Source organism: Aedes aegypti, chromosome 2 (assembly GCF_002204515.2).
Source record: "Aedes aegypti strain LVP_AGWG chromosome 2, AaegL5.0 Primary Assembly, whole genome shotgun sequence".
Lineage (NCBI taxonomy): Eukaryota > Metazoa > Arthropoda > Insecta > Diptera > Culicidae > Aedes > Aedes aegypti.
In genome coordinates this window covers 144,246,467-144,268,660 of record NC_035108.1, presented here as the reverse complement: position 1 = coordinate 144,268,660, position 22,194 = coordinate 144,246,467, and the positions used below count along the sequence as shown (strand labels likewise).

General features: G+C 34.3%; 1 protein-coding gene across 1 annotated transcript; it reads right to left on the bottom strand.

Annotated features, from left to right (window-relative positions):
• Positions 1–12,581: 12,581 nt before the first annotated feature.
• Positions 12,582–14,930, bottom strand: LOC5575815 (chymotrypsin-C). The gene is made up of 5 exons (XM_021842614.1): positions 13,382–14,930; positions 13,266–13,323; positions 12,996–13,207; positions 12,893–12,933; positions 12,582–12,839 (listed from the first exon to the last, which is right to left on the bottom strand). Exons 1-2 carry the CDS (start codon positions 14,376–14,378, stop codon positions 13,289–13,291), a joined length of 1,032 nt encoding a protein of 343 aa, XP_021698306.1. The 5' UTR covers positions 14,379–14,930; the 3' UTR covers positions 12,582–12,839; positions 12,893–12,933; positions 12,996–13,207; positions 13,266–13,288.
• Positions 14,931–22,194: the final 7,264 nt, after the last annotated feature.

The following is a 22,194-nucleotide window of genomic DNA, read 5'->3' as shown; positions in this document are numbered from 1 at the left end:
TCTTAGAAAAAACTTTTTTATCAAATATTTCTCCATCATGAAACTTTATCCCAAATATCTGTTTACTATCAAGATAATATGGTGAAATTTTAAAAAATATTAAAAATGGAATTTTTGTGTAGTTTAAAATTAGATTTTTGAATTTTTATGAAAAAACATAAAATATTTTTTCAGTTTGTATTATTTTTTTTTTCAATAGGTCAAATGGTTCACTACAACTTCATTACAGAACATTTTTCTCTAAAATGAACAGTTCCGGAGTTAGAATTTTGCAAATAAGTTGCACGCAAAAATGCATAGGCCATTCTCAAAAGTTATTCTCGAGTAAATATGATCGATTTTTCTATGAAAAACACTAATTGTATGTATCATACCAAAAACATATGCAAAATTTACTGCAAATCGAGTTTTGTGACTGCCTGATTTGACATGGAATTCGTCTGAACTATGTTCCCCGACAAACAATCCGAAGCTTTCTTGGCGAATAATGAAATTATATTTGTATTTTCGTTATGAATTGTGTTTGAGTTTGTAACTGGCAGTTTGTAGCAGCTTATAAAGTTCCATTGCAAGTTTCTGGTTGTAAATAGAAAGTTTTATTATACTTGGATTTATTTTTCAACAATTACATGCCATCGCATTGGGCTTTGATTTACGGTAAAAAGAGGTTAAATAGTTGGATGTTTCCTAGTTTTTGAACATGTTAACTAGACATGTTATCATGACTTACATATCATTGCTTGAGGCTAAAACCTCAAATTTTTAATAGCTCTTTAGGTTAAAAAATACGTCTTAAATTTGCTTTTTTACTGCTCTGACACGTTAACTAGACTTCTACAATGAATGCATTTTCGATGAAAATACATGTAATTATCATACATTTTGAATAACAAGCAAGCAGTCAAAAAAAAATATTTTAAGCAGTTTTTAGGTAAAATAAATATTGAGTGTTTTCCTTTATTTATATTAATGCACAAACATATTTTCTAGACTTCTAGAATTAAATTTAAGTCAAAAAAGTTGAATATTATTGCTTTAAGTTTGGGTTAACTTGCAAATTATTTTAAACAATGACGGTTTTTTTTCTATTTTTAAGCAATATAAGTTTTGAGTGTAATATGAAATTTCCATTTTACATAAAACATGTTAACCAAACTTATATGAGCAAATAGTACCAAAATACATATGTAATCGCTTTGAATTTTGATTTATAGGCTAATAAGTTCAAAACTTCGGTTTTTTGTTGTTTTTAAGGCAAAACAAATTTTGAGTGTAATCAATAAGTTCTGCGCAAATTGCATAGACGCTACCTCTTTTGAATTGAACGAAACTTTTTGCGTATATTAGTAGTTATCCAGTATGACATGTACCATACAGATTTTACAAAAATTCCCAGGTTTTGGTACCGCAAACGACAAACAAAATGGAAGGATTTCTATAATTTGAAATATTCCCACGAAAAAACGGTGAAATCAGAAAAATAATAAATAAGTTAATATAATGCATTAAGTTATTACTGGGATAATTACGTTTTTCGTATACTTAATGAAAATAACTAATTCTATTATACGCAACTATTGCAATGCCTAAGAACTTAAATAGCCTTTTCAATAAAAATTAACAATTATGAACCCATCTGCAGTTAGTAATAATACAGTCAACTCTCCACAACTCGATATTATATAACTCGATAGATTTTTTGGTCCCTTCATATTCCCAAACATCATTCTCTCCATAAGTCGATATTTCTATAACTCGATGTTACCACTAGTCGATGTCACGTGTGAGGAAAATTTCCCTCTATAACTCGTTATCTACCCAAAGATCGTTTTTATACAGGGAAACAATGATCATTTCTGGCTTGAAAGTGAATAAAGTCTTTAACCAGTTAAGTAAGAGTTAAAAAAACATGAAAATAAAAGAAAATCTTTTCAGTAAAATTAAGTGACCATTTGGAAACAAGTTTTCACATATAATTTAATTGTTATTTAATCTGTAAATGCTCAATAACTCAATTAAAATTTATTTTTTCATTCGCATTTCACAAAAAAAAATCTATACTAATCTTATATCAAGATTGATGTTTTTCTATAATTTATTTTTGTTACATTCCAATTTTACAAGGTTAATCTACTTTGTTCTTATAATGTCAAGATTAATAGTTTATAATTATTCTGTCAAACAATATCATATTTGCCCTTTTTTCACCTGTTTAGCTATTTCATAAAAAAAAACGGTCTAGTGAGTCACCGAATTCCGTGAAAATTTGCTTTTTTGCTCCTTACCCAAAGTAAGAATACACGTGTTTTTTGGATTTTTTGATTAGGGTGACCATTTCCAAAAAAGGGTGACCAGAAAAATTTGCAAAATTTTTGTTTTAAAAAAAAATCATAACCTTTGAACCGCTTGACCGATTTTCAATTTTATTGGACGAAATGAAAGCTAAAGATTTTGACTTTGCAAGAGAAATATAAAATTTTACAAAAATTGGTTCTTTATATGAAAAATATATCAAAAATTTCCGATTTTTGGGTTTTGAAGGCCTTAGGAGAAAAGGAGCTATTGCTGTTCTTATTTTTTCTTGAAGGTTCAAAAAATTTTACGTTTAGTGTCAAATTTTCAGCGATGTATGTTTCTCAGTTTTAGAGATATATATTTATTTATTTATTTTTTTTAATAAAAAATCAGTTTTTGAGTTTTTTGTTTTCACATAAAAAATATAAAAAATTCTAGTTGTTTAGGATTTTTTTATATTTGTTCATGAAAAAAAAATGATTTTTTGTAACAAATTTATTTTTGTAAAATTTTATATTTTTCATGAAAAGTCAAAATTTTAAACTTTCATTTTGTCCAAGAAAAATGAAAATCACTCAAGCGGTTCAAAAATTATGATTTTTTTTAAATAAAATTTTGCGATATCGCGATTTTTCTGGTCGGATAAGGAACAAAATAGCAAATTTTCACGGAATTCGGTGACCCACTAGATCGTTTTTTTATGGAATGGCTTTTTTTAACAAGCCAATGTCAATGCTCGTTTGCATTTTCACACCACAATTTAATTTTACGACCCGCCAGATGCTGCAGTTTGAGCACCACAGGACAATTGGATGCTTCTCTTGCTGATTGCGAGAAGAGAAGTAAGCACGCTGAGAACGGCAAACAAAATTGTTTAAAGAGCATTCATTGGCTCATATCTCGGGAATTCCCTGACTTGGTTGAAATCGATGTTGGGGAAGATGGGCGAACTTGTCGTTCTGTGGTATCGTATATTTTTAGGCTAACTCCAAGAAGCTCTATGCCACGTTACGGTGTCGTTGAATATGTACAGGGTGGATGCACGGGTATTCGCCGTAATACCAGTATTTGCCACCCTGGATTAAACGCTGATTTATAATGTAATTGAAAACAAATTGTTTAGTTTCATTAAATCACTTTGAAACGGAGCGGCTTCTTTCTCAGAAAAATTAATTTACAAAATAAAGGCCCTTTTTAAATGTTTGTTTCATTGCACCTTTGCCATGGTATTTACAATAAAAGCTCTCATTATGCCACATAGTCAGATTCAAAGTCAGCTTCGGAATTCTAATCTAGGTTCAGATTCAGAGTAATATTCTAAATATAAATTAATACTCGAAGTCAAAATTTGAATCAGATTCACCATCAGATTGTGCGTCAGATTCAAAGTCAGATATAAACATAGATTCAGAGCAACATTAGCAGTAAGGTTCAAAATGAAATTTATATATTGACACATATATACAGCCATTCCATGAAAAACCGATATAGTGGGTCACCGAATTCCGTGTAAATTTGCTATTATGTTCCTTATCCGAAATAAGGATACACGTGTTTTTGGATTTTTTGATTAGGTTGACCCTTTCCAAAAAGGGGTGACCAGAAAAATCGCGACCTTGCAATATTTTTATTTATTTAAAAATCATAACTTTTGAACCGCTTGAAGGATTTTCAATTTTCTTGGACGAAATGAAAGCTAAAAATTTTGACTTTTCAAGAAAAATATAACATTTCACAAAAATTGTTTTTTGTACATGAAAAAATAATTAAAAATTTCCGTTTTTTCGTGTTTTGAAGGCCTTGGGGCAAAAGGGGCTATTGCTGTTCTAATTTTTTCTTGAAAGTTCAGAAAATTTTAGGTTTACTGTCAAATTTTCTGCGAGTTTTTAGTTTTTGAGATTTTTTTAATAAAAATCAGTCATTTTTTATAGGCACACATCATAGGTCTCAGCGCATTAGATTTTTAATTTTGATAAAAATCATAACTTTTGAACAGCTACACTGATTTCCAATTTTTTTTTTATGGAATGAAAGTTTAAAATTTCAACTTTTCAAAACAAATATAAAACACTTATTTTTTTTTGTTTCTAACATGAAAAAAAAAACAAAAAAAAAATCAAAACTTTATAAACTCATGAAAAATTTAGAAATTTTATAATTCTAGTTTAACTTTTAGTGATTTCCCACACTTTTAATTCCTGGACAAATCAATCCAATATATTCCAGATATAATTCCCGCATTAAATCAAATGCGGCTCTTTCTGATTAATTCCTTGAATTATTCTTCAGGTAGTTTCCGAACTATAAATATTTTTTTTAAGAAGTCTTCAGGTGAACTCTAGAAAGATTTATAAGATTGAATTTTTGGAAAAATCTTGAAAGAAATCTTAGAGAAATGTCTGGAGAAATTATTGGATATTTGCTTGTATTAACTGAAGTAATTCACAGAAAAAAAACGCTAAAAGATAAACAGGGGATATTCTTTATTCGGCTGTCTTGGTAGTGTCATTCTAAAAACACATCCAAGCCGTTCCCATAGGGGACGTTACCCGACCAGACGGAAGAAACAAGATTATAACAGAATGTGTTCCCCTGATATTATTTTTTTATATCACCAGCTGTTATAAATCATGGACCGTTAGTAGTTAAAATAACAAATATTCTAACAAAATTTGCACCAAATTAAACTTAAATATAACAAACACTGTTACAATTATATCAAAATTATTACAGACTGTGTTGCAAGAATGTTACAAAATAACAAAATTATTGCAAACTATGTTTCTGTTTATGACATCGGATGTTATTTGCAACAAACTTATAAATGCGATGTCAAAAATATAACAAATGTGTTACTAAAAATATAACAAGTTGAGTACAAAGCCATCTTGATAGCAAAATTTTATCAACTTCTGTTATTTGTAACTGCTGCTGATAGGAATGTGTTATAATCTTGTTATGTGGTTCTGGTCGGGTAGCCACAATCCATCCATCTAGTATTCATTGCTTTCTTCTCCATGCTCCCTCTTACTTCGAGCAAAATAGACCGATATGCCGATAAACAAATTCAAAATATAATTATCACGGTCGATACCTTTAAATGTAAGATATCCTTTAACAATTTCTAAATCTTAGAGGTATTCTCCAAACTTCTTTAAAAAAGTTGGAAAGATATTTCCTAGTATAATATCTGAAAAATATTTGACTTTGAAGAGCCCCTACGTCAATAATTTATCATTACAAGTGGTCAACAATATCGTTATTCAATCTTCATTCAGGTTTTCACAAGCAGTTTGCTTGTTCCATTTTTGACATTTGTCTTTTTACATTACATCATTTTATGATTTGTTCAGAGGAAATTCCTGCTGGATTAATTCCTGTAGGAATATTTCGCTTTTATTCCCTTTTCTGGTGGATTAACCTTAAAAAAATCATATAGGATTGGGTTTGTTGTGAAAAAATTCCGAAGTTTATGAAAAGTTTATGAGGTTATTCATTGATCCCAAAACAGTTGTCAGAATCAGCTTTTCAAGGAATAATTATAGATATCAGAAGAAAAAAAACTAAATGAATCTTGCAAGGAACAAAGGAAAGATTTCCTCTAGCGACTGCCTAAGATATTTAACTCCTAAAACGAAATTTCGGTTGTAATTCCTGTCTGAATTCGAGAGATAATGAAGAAAGGATTAAGTAGAAGAACTCCAGAAGGTCGCATTTCTCAAAATATATTGATAATGCTAAAAGGTGCCATCCTTCATGAATAATCGCCATCCCTATAGACTTCTAAGCAAGTTTTTTTGCTAGACCGAAATCATGGAGCAACTCCTTGTATTTTGAGGGAATTAACGGCAGGATTAAAATACCTTGATGACTCGTTGGACAAATTCAATGTATTTCGAAAAACGAATTCTGGACATAAACCCAGAAGTGAATTTCAAAGAAAAGCATCCACAGAAAATTTTATCATTTATTTTTTGCGGTTTTTAAGATAACTTTGCATATCCTTGGCGTTAACCTTGCAAGTTCCTCAATAGATCTTTGGAAGATTGCTCTGAAAAATTATTGCGGACTGATGATGAAACCTTCAAATGATTTCTGGTTATATCTTTGGCAGCATATGAAACAGTAAAGCACTGAAAAAAATCATTAAAAACCAATAAGGAAGCTGAGGATAATTTTTGAGAAATTGAAACACAAAATAATTTTACTTTGCGATTTTTTTCTTCCATCTGCCAGGGAGGGACGAGACAGTGCCAAAATGATTTTTGATATTTAGCAGAATATGATTTTAAGTAGGACTCCAAGAGTTATCTACAAAGTGTATCATAATGCAATTTATAACAATATGCAGAAGCAATCTTAAAAAATTGAACAATTCAATAACCTTCGTGGCAAGATAGGTAATTTTATTTTTTTTGGCCAGGGGGCAACGCTCTACACTCCCTGCCCCCTTTGGTAATGACCATAAATTCAGAACCAAATTCAGAGACTGATTCAAAGAAGGATTCATACTAACAGTCAGATTCAAAGTTAGATTGAGAGACAGATTTATAGGCCAATCTGTACAAGAATCTAAAAGCTGATTGAATAGTTGGCACTGAATTTGATCCTCTATTCATCTCTGAATATAGTTCCAAATCTAAAGATGACTCTAACATTGTCTTGTAATCCGACATTGATTAAAATTATGATTCAATTTATAATTCTGTTTGACAACCATCCCAGTTATCATCGTAAGTTTAGCCTAGATCTACTACCAAGGATTCCTCATAGTAGAATTTAAAATACCATGGCCTTGAGTAGGCCCAGCGAACCGGAAGACATCTATCAACCAGAAACGATGAATTGACCTGGAGATCCTACTAACGTTCTTGAGTATAGAGTGATTCCAAGCAACAGCACCAAAATTTGGTAAATTTTTTAATTCATTTTTTTCTATTGAGCTGAAACTTTGCACAGTTTTCCAGTTCCATCTAAATCGTCATTTTCCGATATCAAATCTTCAAGTTGAGTCACGACTAACTTTTCAAAAGGGTGTATGTGAAAATGGTTCAAAAATATTCAAAAAGCTACACAGCAAACACGGTTCGTTCGATTGTTAGACAACTAAAGAAACAAAGTTAGACAACTAAATAAAGATTCCAAAAAAAAATACACACAGTAAAAAAAAATTTTTTTTGCATTAAAAAACATAATTTTTGACACAAAAACTCAAATATCTCAAAACCCTATCGGAATACCAACGTAATTTTTTGAGGGAAAACGGTCCATTATATTAGCTATCTACCATAAAAATTTGGTGATGGTTAACCAATAAACAAAAAAATTATGACATTTCAAACATGTCACAATTTTCACATTTAGTAGAAAAAAAATTTTTTTTTTTTCGGTGTAAATAATTACGGGAACCGCAGTTTGTTGCTGATTTTATTGTTAAGGGCCTTGCGTGAATTAAACAAGTCGTTTTCATGTATTCATTAGTATTATGTATATTATATGTATAAATATTATGTATATGTATAAATATTATATGTATATGTATATATGTATAAATTAAAATGAATTAACAGATTACACGAAAATAAAATTTTTTTTACCAGGTTTTTTTTTTAGAGTATGATCGATGAGTTTCTAAATGTTATATATGAACTTTAAAAGTTTTGGATTTGGGTATGCGTTATGAGATCATGAAAACATTTTATTAATACTTATTTATTTATTTATTGTTATTCAATTTTTTTACAATATCGAACACTTTTGCATCATTATCAGTACAGTTCGAGTATAGTTTTGCTTTAATTTTATTTTCTGACAATGGAATGAAACAGTGAAATTTTTTGGGTTCCTTGGATCGTTTTCGCGTTATTATATTGCTCGCTGAGCTCTGATGCCGTTGATTCGTACTCTTCAGTAGTAGTAAAACAAAATGATAATTTTCTGCGATTCACCCAATCAAATAGTTATTTTGCAGTTTTAATTGGATGCTCACGTTCTTTGGCTAAACTTGCTCTTGTGGCCATGCGCTTTATGGTTCCTCCAATAGCATCACCAGGACCTTTGCCATGTGACGTAGCAAAGAAATGCCATTCTGCATCAATTCCGTACTTTGATTTAAATTGACATAGGCTCGAAAAATTCTTACGGTTTTTGTACTGCGATGCTGCTCCATCAGACATGAAATATATCTTTCTGATTTCTTTATCCTTATCAACGCGTAAAAAGTTAATCATTTTGGCAATGAACAAATTTACAGATACTGAGTCGTGTCTTAAATCTTCGGAAATTACAATAAAACTAAAATGTTCAATTTGCGTACTTCCATTGAAATAAATAACGAATGGATGAATTGTAGCTTGTTGTACGTTCCAGTGATGGGACTGCACTTCATCTTGCAATACAAAGCTATAGTTTTCAGAAAAATCACAAATGACTAAAAATTCACCATCTTGTAATGTATTTTTCGTATTTTTTAAAAAACGGGATTGCTCTGTTTTAATAAAGTCGTGAGGAATTAAACTTTCTAATTTCAAGCAAAAAATGACACAAACTCATCTACAGGTTTTACAATAGTTTCTAGGTCACACCTATCCGTGGTCACCCATTGCTCATATGATAACTGATCAATATAATTTTCTTCAAACTCAGCGAATAAAGTATTTTCCAATGATGAAGAATCTGGACAATCCGAACAAGATCGTAGATAGCAATTTGATGTTGTATTTTCACACAAAAGACTACCAGTTAACATTTTAATATCCTTTGATAAATTGATTCTTTTCAAACTATGTAAGATTAGGTTAATATTTTCGTGTGTTGTGCACACACAAACATTATGTGTTCCTGAATTGGATAGAAGCTTGCATTGCCTTGGACGAAGGCTTGCAAATGAGGAAAAACCTACCTTAATATTTTCGTTAATTTCCTTGAAGCGTGTATACGCTTCTTTCAAAGTAGTCATCATTAATCGTTTTTGGATTGCTTGACGCTTTCCATCTTTTTTTACAGATACATAATCTTTTTGGCCAGGCATAGCTCTACTTACTTCATCGTCTTCAAAATATTGAATTATTTTTTATTTTGTCTCATCTGTTAATGAAGTACTCGACCTAGCATTTTTGGTTGCAAGACAGTTATTTTTGAATTGTTTTGCCTCTTTTGCTGTATTTCTATTGGTGTTGAACTCATCAATGGCGTCTTGAATAGACCACGAGCTTGGCAGCATCGACAAAATCAATAATTTTTCTTTCCTTGTCGTGGCTAGATTCGAGAACCTTTCCTTCATATTCATAATAACCTCATCGTAGTCTGTATTTTCCACATCCTCAGGTCCCAATTTGAAGAGGTTTCTTCGTACAGCTTCGTTGATTTCACGGTATTTTATCTCGGGATAATTGACGTAACCCATCTTCGTCCATTTAATCGGAGTCACTTTTATTCCAGCTATCCCTTCGTTGAAGCGTTCGATGTTGACCTTCTGGATGCACTCATCTTCTGATTGATTTGTTGAAACAGATGTCGCTGATGGTACCGTGGCAAGACTATCTGCACTTGGTACTTCTGGTAACTCCTCAGTTGTTGTCGGTGCATCTAGTAATTCCTCAGTTGTTGTTGTTTTCGAACTTCCTGCAACCTGATCCACCGATGATGTACAGATTGCCCGTTTGTCAACGTTTAAACGGCAGGACGTACAAATGCGTAAATTTGTATTCAATGTAGACATTGGAGCATAACCAGCCGCTTTCAGTTTATCTATGGTGCTTTCGGTGAGATTTCGTAGCTCTTTCGAACACTTTTTTTCTGCAAACGGCCTGCAACAGTTGAGAAAGCGACTACTCATGTTGCTCGTTAGATTTTAATAAACAAAATCACTTTTAAGTTTTTACTGACTAGTTTGGTGTCGTTTGCTTGACTGAAGAAAAATTTTACAATTAAATCTTTTATAACCATAGTGGTAGTATATTTTTAGCTTTTTCGTGAGTATGTTCATGGTATGTACCTATCATGTTTTTGATGTTGTTGAAGTTACTCGCTTTCTCCCAAATATGATTAACAAAGTCTATTCTCTACCAAGGCGGGTATATACCCAGGTGTAATCAGATTTTAACTTTGTGGAGAAAACCAGCGCCGAGAAAACCGACCTGCTTTACGTATACTAGATCACCTGGGTATAGACCCGCCTTGTTCTCTACGAGGTAAACTTTTTGCAGGTAAACTAGTCGTATACCTGTATAGAAAACTTTTTTTGTAGCTTTTGTCTTCAATATTAGATTTCTTATAGGTTTCTTTTATCAAAAGGTTTCAACACTATTGAGAGAATTTTTCTTCAGTTACGTACAATAAAAAATATGACACTATCAAGACTTTAGATCACAACACTGGATCGCGTCTAACTTTCTAATAGATGCTATAATAGTTATGAATAATTAAATAAAATATCATGAAAACAACTTGTTAACCTCATGTGGTATCCTTAACAAAAAATTCAGCAACAAACTGCGGTCCTAAAAAAAATTAACAATGAAAAAAAAAAAATTTTCACTAAGTGTCAAATTTGTGAAATATTTGAAATGTCATAACTTTTTTGTTTATTGGCTTACCATCACCAAATTTTTATGGTAGATAGCTAATATAATGGACCGTTTTCCCTCAAAAAATTACGTTGGTATTCCGATAGGGTTTTGAGATATTTGAGTTTTTGTGACAAAAATGATGTTTTTTAATGCAAAAAAAAAAATTTTTTTACTGTGTGTATTTTTTATTTTGAATCTTTATTTAGTTGTCTAACTTTGTTTCTTTAGTTCTCTAACAATCGAACGAACCGTTTTTGCTGTGCAGCTTTTTGAATATTTTTGAACCATTTTCACATACACCCTTTTGAAAAGTTAGTCGTGACTCAACTTGAAGATTTGATATCGGAAAATGACGATTTAGATGGAACTGAAAAACTGTGCAAAGTTTCAGATATTTTTGAAATGGTCGATCAGAATCGACTTGCATGCCTCCGTGGAATCCCTCTATACAAGAAGTAACTAACCGCAGAGTTAACCTTCCTAAGGTGTTCGAAAAAAGTTACGTTTAAGGTGTTCGGGTCATATTGACCCGGATTTGATATACGAATTTTGCCAATTGGCTAAAAATCTTGGTTTGGTTGCACTTGGCTGCTCAGAACCGGTGCCAAAGGGAGCCAATAGGTCGCATGATATGGCTTGGCCACTTTCTCAGGACCCCCCAGGGAACCCAAGAATCTGCCATGGGAATCCATATAGGCAATGTTGCCATACTCAGATAGCAACGTCTTGGATCAATTTGTTAAAAAATTCTGCAAATTTTGATGTGCCGCACGGCTTGGTTCCACCGAAAATATGAATTGGCCACTTCCGGATGCCCTGGGAACCGTTCAATGGCCGCCGAAAATGGCTTGGCCACTTGGCACCAACTTGTGCCCTGAACAACTAACCAGTTGATTAGATACCATTTTCAATGCATTTTAGACAAAATACTATGTTTCACAATTCACAACAAATGCATTTTGCTCTTACAAATGCTCTTGCAAAAATGGCCAAACTTTGGTCCCTTTGGTACCGGTTCTGAGCGGCCAAGTCCAAGATTTAATGTAACCAAATTTCATAACAATAGGAGGTAACAAACAAAAGTTGTGGCGCTTTGAAAGTGCGTTTCCGGTCATGTTGACCCGAACACCGTAGGAAGGTTAAGCAGTATAACAGTAGTTCCCTACACTGCCCATAACTGCATAACAGTCACATTCGACATTTTTTGGCAAATTGGAGTTAACACCATGGAGAGTCATCAAATGAGAAATACTTTCGATCAACTTACTGAAATCTGTGAGATTGTTTTAATACCAAGTTGTGTTGTCACATTGGCAATTGTAACCGCATAACAGTCACATTGAGATTATACATGAGCCTCATAATGTAGTAGCAACGAAATTTCTATCATAATTATTTTCTGACTATTCACCCAATATGCGATATGAGTTGTACAAAATATCAGCCTCAAATAAGCTCTTTTGAATTCTCAATGATTTTTTGAAATTTTAGTTTCCTCCCATACTGCAGTAAAATGCAAACTTGGTATCCCATTTACTGCCTACTTTTGTCGAATGTTACAAATATGCAGTTATGGACAGTAACATTACTTGTATTATGTATTACGAGAGCGGTTCATTAAGTTTGGCATCATAACTTCAGGGAGTTTCTACCATTCACGACATAAATTTCTGAATTTTTGCAGACGAATCTTTTACTCGTTTTTTTTTTTTTTCTGAAACCAAAGCTCTTACAAGTTTCACCTAATCAATTCACCGCTCCACACCACGGATTCGATCCAGTCAAGAACAGCGCTTGCATTAGTCATAACTATTGGTTCGCCGGCCGGATTCTGCATCAGCCCGATAATTTCCCGCCGCTCGTTGTAGACTACGGAGCCCAGCTTCGTTGGCAGGAACGAGTCCAGCTCAAATTCCACCCAACTGGGAGATGCCTCGGTGATTGTGTTCAATCGCAGCTGTCTGCTTTCAAAGTCTGGAAAATATGGAATTATTAAAAGGGATAATGCTTGCTCGATCCGAACATACAGATCTTTGGTGAAGTTTCTGGGGAAATGCACCAAAACGGCCTGAAAGATATGATAAGATGGTTTAGGTCAGATACTACAAGTAAGCTGTTTCAGGACCGTACTCGGTAGCCGGAGGTATCAAAATCAAAGCAACGTTGTAATCTCTGGAACCGGTAAATTTGGGATGCACAATAACTTGTTGAACTTTTTTGCCCAATATAGTCTCACAAGTGGCGTCAATACAATTTCTGGCCAGGTTTGCAGTCGTAATGGCATAACGGTCGTTAAGATAGTACGCCAAACCCAAAGGTTTATCATTGATTTGTAAGTATATCTGAAATGTTCAACGCGGTGTAATTAATGCCGTTTTCCAAGTAATGTCCAATCCGTACATGTCCTGGTCCTCGGAGGCCGGTCACCACAAGGCCTTTTCTCTTATATTCACGACATCTACGAAGAGTTAAGTTGTGATTAGTTGTTTTGGTTACATCGTGATCTACTTCCGTACTTTTGTCGCTGATTCTGGGTTGTTCAACCACTTCGGGAGTTTCATCAACAACTACCTTTGTTCCGCCAATTTTGTCGTCCGACCCAATCCGGTGGAAAAATCCCTCCTGTTGACCATTTTCCATCACGTAACGAATCCACGGCTCATAAAAGGATACATTCACGAACGCAGAATAATCCTTCAAACTACAACTGCTGTCATCCCATCCACGTTGGGCGGTGAAGCTGGTCACACCACGTATCATCCATCGTCCGCCAGATTCTTCAGTGTATAACCCTCCGCCGCTATCTCCATTACACACAGTACCTCCCTGAACATCTCCCGCGCAGATAATTCCCTCAGACAATGATCTCCCGAAAACCTCTCGATTGCTCTGCAAACACGTCACGTAGTCCACAATCGGCACTTGAAGCTGCCTCAGTTCATCTGAATAGTCACCGCTATCCGTCATTCCGAACCCCACAGTTACCGCATTTCGACCGATAATACTTCCGTAATCACTCCGCAGGTCCCGTATAGGCAAACAAATAGGACGTACGTATTCATTCAGCTTCACTCTGGTTTTCAGCGCAAGCAGCCCAATATCCGCGCGGAAGTCACGCGAGGAAAATTCTTCGTGTAGGAACACCTCCGCAACGGCCTTGTTCTGAACTGGGAAATTGTTCAGCAGTAGATTCTGTCTAACGGAGCCCAACTGAACGGTGAAAAGCCGTTCATTCAGGGCATTGCCATCCTTGGACACGCAATGGCCTGCCGTCAGGACGTACAGATCGCTGAGCAGAGTTCCGCCGCATACGTAACCGTGGGTTTTGCGAGACAGTCGGTGCCAAATAGATGCATGCCACGGCCATCGACCTTGCTCTATGGCAGTCGTCCCTTTCACGATAAGAGGTTTCTGGATGTTATGGATCGTTGTTCCGCAGTTGGACACATTGTTGGGAATATCGGCGGCCACTGTGAAGTTGAACACCAGCGTCAGAATAATATTGGACCTCATCTCTTCTAGATTTCGATCCCAACTGAAAACATAGTGGTGATATCTTCTTGGTGTAGCGGCTACGTCTTAATGATGAATCGAAACGAGCTAAACCGGTTCCGTTCTTTTGCTTGAGCTTGAGCTGTAGTGTCGTCATCGATCGTAGACACTATGACAGCTTAACATCTCATTATCGCTTTTTGAAATTTGCGTACATGGTTGATGGCGTGACAGCGTTAGTCAACTTTGCGATAAGTTCTCACGTATCTTGACGCAGCTTAATACCAACTTAAGATATGACGTACACTAAAATTGGATCCGGTTTGATTTGTGTTATCAGTTGATTTATCGTAATGCTGCATTTTCAAATGGACGCGGCAAGCTTCCAGGCGATAAAGCGCGAAGACGTTATCGTTTCCCAAGATGCTAACGATAGCAGGTCGAATTCCATTCATGAATTGCTTAAGATTTGTGGTAAAACTAAGTGATAATTTTTATTTTCATTCAAGAACATTTGAGTGCGTTTTATGAGAGTAGAATTAACGCTTTGTTCGTGTGGAATACGGTTGGGCACCTAATATAGGGTCGGTGTTCCCTTAGTGGACAGTCCCCTATAGTCGCACTAGTGGCTTTTTACGGCCGTTTTGCTATAAGTCTTTCCAAAACATTTTTTGACATGATGGTCAGAAGCTATTTATCTAAGTACCATTGATACATATTTTGATTTTGCTCAAAAAATGATCGAAATAATTAGTTTTGCTTAAAATTTGAGCTCCCTTGTGCCTATAGTAAACCTATTGCTCCTATAGTAGCACTACTGAGAGAAACTATTTTTTATTATACGTAATAATTGATGAATTAAGAACTTTTTTACATCAAACAAATGCTTTTGATCCACACTTTGTAGGAAAAATATGAAAGTTTTGAAAAAATACGGGTTGGATAAGTATTTCGCCAACGCCGTGATGCTAGGAACAGTGATGCTACTATAGGAACAGAAATTAGAAATAATGCACATGTATTTCTATAGTGGCACACGCGATAATAAAAACAAACATTTGAGTTTTCGTAGTTTTCATATTTTTCCCACAAAACCAAGTTAAAAAGCTTTTAGATGATGTAAAAATAATGACGCTAGCGTTAATTTTCGATATTATACGAATTTTTGTTCTTAGTTATACGGCTATTGGTACATGGACCCTACTTCGATTTCAAGTCTTCGTCCAGGCAGCAGTTTATGGGAGGTTATTTTTTCTTGGAATCTGAAAATCCATAAATACACCCAAAAATTCCAAAACATAAATATTGATTGACCCCTAGGGACATTCCATAAAAAAAACTTACAAATTGTGACTTATGATCATTTTTGACTTGATAAAAAAACTCATACAGGTCGCAAAAATCAGTGTATTGACTGAAAGGCACACATGTCTAGTTTCAGAAACCCTATAGAAGATCCGGATTTGGTCACTGTGGCCACCGGGATATTTCTTCTTCTTCTTGGCATTACGTCCCAACTGGGACAGAGACTGCCTCTCAGCTGATCTTATGAGCACTTTCATAGTTATGAACTGAAAGCTTTCTTTGCCATTGTTGCCATTTTCGCATTCGTATATCGTGTGACAGGTACTATTATACAACCGGGAACCTGCTACATCTAAAAAAAAGTCCCTTCAGAAACCTCTTACTTTGACGACCTGTAATATCGTTACCTAACAAGACTTGTAATCTGAACCAACCATATATGGTCACGTGAGCTGTCAACTCATGTCCGTATTTTTAACCGGCTCTGGAAACACGGAAAATCCGTAAAGTATATTAACATCGTAATTTTGTATGTGTAATTCACATCGGTGCAATTCGGTTGATGGATATTTTGGCATAAAAATTACACAGCTTAACAAAAATGACATTTTTGCGTGTCTCAAGGATCAAAATATGTGTCTCGAGTAGATTTGGGGTTGCTGAATCTGATGTCATTTTCAGAAATGTTCCAGCACGTCACAATTCTTAGCTACAAGTCGCAAAAGTTGTATAAAACATTGATTTTATTGATGTTGACATGAAATTTAAAGTATAATCCATCAATTTCTTTTGTGATCTAATCCACTAAGCATTTTGCACTTAAACTTTCATCTTGGATTAAATTTGGTTGAAATTGTACGATTAAATTTGAACTTAACTGATTTTTTCGATATGTTTGCTTTCCCATACAAAATTCTTCGTTTCTCTTATATGGCTAAATACAATACTTTTTTAAACCATCAAGAAATAACTTTTCCGCATTAGAAGTATTATAAACTTTGCCGATAAATATTGTTATACACATAAAATTTGAATTCTGTGGCAAATTAAACAAATAAATTGCCTTACAAGCTGTCAAACTTGCATGCAAGTTGGCTAAATTAGTCAATTTTTGCATTTTCAACAGCCAATACCTCAAAAACTATACGTGCTATGATATTTTAGAAAAGGGCAATGGATTCAGCTATCCTTAATTGAGTAAATAGCGGTATTTTGGTGCTTGAGACAAAAACGTGTTCCGCAGTGTTATCTGTAATAAGGAACAAGTTACCGAAGTACATTCTTTGAAAATCACGGTTCAGTATGGTTCACACGGAACTGGTTTCTGGAGTCCCGGAATCTGGACAATTGCATTAAACATATCGAATTTATTCTCCAAAAACAAATGTACGGCGTCAAAATCTATAGTATTTTTTATGTATGGATGTCTTTTGCCAAAAGGATCAATGAATGGATATTCTGGATCTTTTAGATCATCAAAACAACCCAGGAAAGATCACCGGAGACACCCGTATTGAGGGATAATTCAGTATTTGTACCAAACCTAGGCATGCGACAGCTCAGAAGGGGTGGTCTAACGGCTACCGCTTCTGCTTCATGAGCAGAAGGTCATGCGATCAATCCTAGGACCCTCACACTGGGGCAGATCTCTAATTTCGGCGGCCAAAACCTCTTAGAGATTTAATATTTTTGGTAAAGTATTTTGAAATAAATTGTATTACATTTTTACTCCTTCGGACATGATCTGGATTAGTTAAAAGTGATCTAGATTAGTTTTATCTTTTGAAAGGATCGTCCTAGCAAAAAAATCCTGCAAAATTGTTTAATGAGGTACCTTTTTGATTCATATCACGGACAGCTTTAAATTCCGTAGGCCTACTTTGTATGATAAACATTTCACACGAAATGTTTCAATTTTTGCCGTTCAAAAGTTCTCACTTTAGAGGCTCGTTTCAATAAGCATTTTCCATAGATATCTATGAAAGTTTATAATGTGCAACTACCTTAGGTGTCTCTTAGGTGACGATTTCAATTGATGATTTGACTTATCTATTTATGATTTTTTTTAACCTGTCTTGAATTCGAATCATAGTGCCCGGAATATGAGGCAAAAGTGAGGGAGCGTCCGGAATAAGAATCATGATGAGTCCACACATTTCCATTCATTTCAATTTTTTCACGTTACACAGTTAACAATAATGAAGATTACACGTCATGTAGACTTCATTTATGCGATGTAAACATGATGTCATGTAAATTTAAGTCTGAAATCATGTAAAAATGTTTTATATGTCATGTAACTACACAGAATCCTGATGGGTTACATGACATATAATTGAAGTTTACATGACATATCATGTAAATATCTATGATTTTCCTCGCTCCAATTATGTGCATTATATGTCTCAGAAATTTACACGTTTCGTTCGAACTGTGTACGGATAGGAAATCTTCACTCACCATTCCAAAGTTAAGTGCTTTGAAGGTTCGATAACGCAGAGGAATCATATGGAATGGTTTATTTTATATGCTTATTGAGGAGTTATACTTCAATGAGGCCTTAAGTGTCCGTAATATGAATCAAAACGGTATTTATGACATTTATTCCGAAGACTTTTACACTCTATTACTGACGGGGATGGTGTTGTATGCCACTTTATTAATAACAGCCAAAAAACCGATTTCGACCACTTTCTCGTACAAAAAAAAAGTCGTCACCAAGTTTTAGAAGCCATGACAAAGTAATTTTGCATAATTTGCTAGTAAAATTTAAGGATTTTATGAAACTTATAGTGAAGACAGTTCATAAACATGGTGTAGTGACAATTTAAGGAACGAAAAAATTAATTCAATAAGTGATTTAAAATGGGAGATATATCGTATAATCCATTTTTAGATCTTGAGAATTTTAAAATTTTGAAAAAAAAAAACAATATGAACTTCTAAAACTTTAGACGTTCTTTGTTTATCTGCATCGTATAATATAATTTTATGAAACACAACAATATTCCTTAAAAGAATCGAAGGGTGTAGATACACACATGGAACGTATTATCTTGAATTTCGTTTAGATATCAATTACATCATCAGTTTAGTGATGATTTAAAGAAAATACTTTCAATATACCGAAAAGCTCAACATTACATATATTTTGCAATTAGATTGAATGGACAAATTAATGTGAAGTTTTGCGAAAAAAAAAACAAGATTCATAATTAAAAACAAGTATTTATTGAGCAACGGACTCATGTTCCGTAACCGGTCGTTTGAGAACGTCGCGACCCATCGGAAGGCCACACAGTAGAAACCTCAGCCAGCGCAGTTGCTGGCTAGTGTAGTGTGCTATTTCAATAGGGTGATGTGCTAGTATCCAACGTATTAAGCATTGATCAGTGAGGGATGTAATTTTCCCAGTATTGCAGTGAATTATGCTGATACAAACCGATGCCAAACAATTCTTTCTCAAAACGTTTTAGCATTGTACAAAAGATTTTGATAAATCTTGATCTCTTTTTGGAAATAATGCAAAGAAAATGCATCTTACCGTATTCTCAATCCGTCGTATCGTTTTCAACTCCGTCGCAATCAGTTTCCATATTCGTCTCACAACTTACGGCTCACTGTGATGTATTGAGTGGTTAAAACACAACATATCAACGCTATAATAAAATGTTTTACTAGAATATATAGATCTACGGGAATCTCCCTCCATTCCTTCAGCATGATGGAATATACCGTCAAACGGGGTGACTTGCAACACTTTTCAACTTCAATCAACCAAAACCATGATCTAAACGTCATTTAAAAATCTAAACTCCCTGTAGAACTTTTAATGGCTGGCCCGCCTACAGAATGAGATGACAGAAGATTGAGTCGAATTATTTTGTCATATCAAAAGTCATCAAAAAGGTGAAATATTTTAAACGTCCTTGTGCGGGGTGACTTACAACACTCAATGCTAATATTGTTTTTGCCAACAAAATGTTGATATTTTTTATTAGTCACACATGTTAAGTATTGTTATTCATGTATTTAAAGCATTCGAACCAGTACAAGAGCATTTTGAATACGTTTTTGTAAGAAAATAATTGAGCTATTTTTGTATGGGAAAAAGAGGCGTTAAATCATCAAAGTCCAATATCTTAACTGAACAATATTTTTAAGTGTTTGTAGTTGATTGACAAATTATTACTGTTTTGATTATAAAGTAGACCTAACACAATAGTTTTTTACTTTTGTAAAACTCTAAATTGCTTAGAAATAAAGTGCTGCAAGTCACCCCGCATAGATACATTTTAATAAAAATGATTTTTATTAAAAAGTTGTTGCTACAATTTCGTAAAATAAAATTCATATTATCAATTATTAGTTATAGAAATACCATGCAGAGTATTGTTCGTAGTTGTTGAGTAGTGTTCGTCATCAAAATTCAGCCCAAACATATGAACACAATTCCTTTTGACCGTACAATTATGGCATTTGCTCACATTACAGCGAAAACAACACAATCAAAGGAACCGTATTTTTACGTCGAGCACAAGCTTTTTTTTTCTCAGTACGACGGATTGAACTTTGTTTACATTCTCAATTATACGCGCCGGTTGAGGAAATTTCGTAAAATTTGTTGATTTATTGAAATTTTACGGCGTGTGATTGGAATGAAAACCTTCAGTGAAGAAGGTTTTTCATAGTGAAAATAAGTTTTTTTCCATAATGAAAATAAGTGCCCGGCGAAGAAAGTCACCCACGGGGGCGGGAAGAAACTTTTGTTGGAAAGGGGTGTGGCTCAGTCGGTCGCTAAGCATTTCTTTCAAATCTTGTTCGTACATGTGATTTCGGTGTAAAGTGCAAAGTGGATAATTGAACTGAAGTTATTTACCGAAATTCAGTAGTTTTGTTTCATTTTTGGTGTACAATTGTACGAACCATAACAGCTTTCACAAAATTACACTTGGACAATAAATCTATGTTGCAGGTAAGTTTGAATATCCGCCGTAGTGGAACATTTAAAGTTTGATACGACGAATAATAGCGCTTACGACGAAATAGTACAAAACCCTACCTAAAAAACAATGCGCTCTCGGGCTAGGCATTGGATATATCAAGCGTGTGCTAGAATAAGGGCGTAAGTCGCATGATCGATTTCTCTTCATCGATCCCCTCTTCTTCCAATAAAGGTGATAAGATGCGGGTTTGTCAACATTTTTTCTGTTCAGGATGCTAGGCAGCGATGCAATCTTGCGTCTTGAGGTCAAAAAAGCTGACAAACCCACATCTTATCACCTTTATTGGCAGAAGAGAGGATCGTTGAAGAGAAATCGATCATGCGACTTACGCCCTTATTCTAGCACACGCTTGATATATAGAAAGCGTTGTGTTTGGATGGGCATCTAATTCTTCCGAAAGAGGTGCACTTTGCGAAAGAGGACCACGTGATTATTGAGCTGAAATCGAATTCAGGTTAACTTCTGCGTTCATGAGTCCTCTCATGGCGTAGGGGTAACGCGCCCTAACTAGAGATCAGAGAGTCGTGAGTTCGATTCTCACTGACAAGACGTGTAACTTTTTCGCAAAACTTAACATCAATTTGTCCATTTAATCCAATTGCAAACTATATGTAATGTTTAGCTTTTCGGTAGTTGTTAAACTTCCACTCGGCTGGTTAGCCGTAAACCACGATTCATAATTAAAAACAAGTACTTTCAATATGTTTTAAGTACATTTTGGTAATAGCACGGTGTGTTTCGTAGAACAAATTTATTACAAAAAAATAGGTAAGTCTTAAACTTCGCCACAATTAAGTCTAGGTCTCTCGCGTTCATTTGCAGCAAAAACCAAAAAAATCGGTCGGGGGGTCTAGAGTAAATTTTGTTTTATTGATTTCGAGGGACTTGCACATATGTTTGTATTTGCGTATATCTCGGGTCAAAATTTAAAAATGTTTGAGAATCCATTCTCCCATTTGTTCCTTGCCATCCTTACTATAACAATAGTGTTCTGTGAAATTTTCAGCTTTCTACGAGGTGATTTAAAGGTGATTTAAAGGCCCAAAGACAATGTAGGTTTGCGTGGAAATTACTATGAAGAAATTTTGAGATATGTTCCAAACACGCTTGTACTGTTATGTACAAACATGCTTGTACTGTAAGTACAAACTTATTATCCCATTGTAAAAACTCATTCTTCAAACTATAATAAAGAAACTTGCTGAAGAGAGAAGTTCAATCCGACGGATAGCAGAAGAGATATTCATGAGTTTGTTTGCAATTATTTAGATTTATATTGGATTATTGCCCTGCAAACATGTACAAAAATCACAAAAAAATTAGCTTAAAGGGATTTGTTTCTTCAGCAACATCTTTCATTAAGGTTTGAAGAATGATTTTTCAATATGTGATGATAAGTTTCTACACATAACAGTACTAGCGTATTTGGAACATTTCTCAAAACTTCTCCATAGTAATTTCCATATAAACCTACATTGTCTTTGGGCCACCTTCAAATCACCACCTAGAAAGCTGATAATTTCACA

What these genes read in the sequence shown, in the direction of transcription:
- LOC5575815 (XM_021842614.1), bottom strand. Translation starts at nt 14,378, where the DNA reads ATGAGGTCCAATATTATTCTGACGCTGGTGTTCAACTTCACAGTGGCC. An exon ending in ACCCAGAATCAGCGACAAAA is followed by an intron (nt 13,324 to 13,381) that starts GTACGGAAGTAG and finishes AACTCTTCGTAG; the next exon opens with ATGTCGTGAATATAAGAGAA.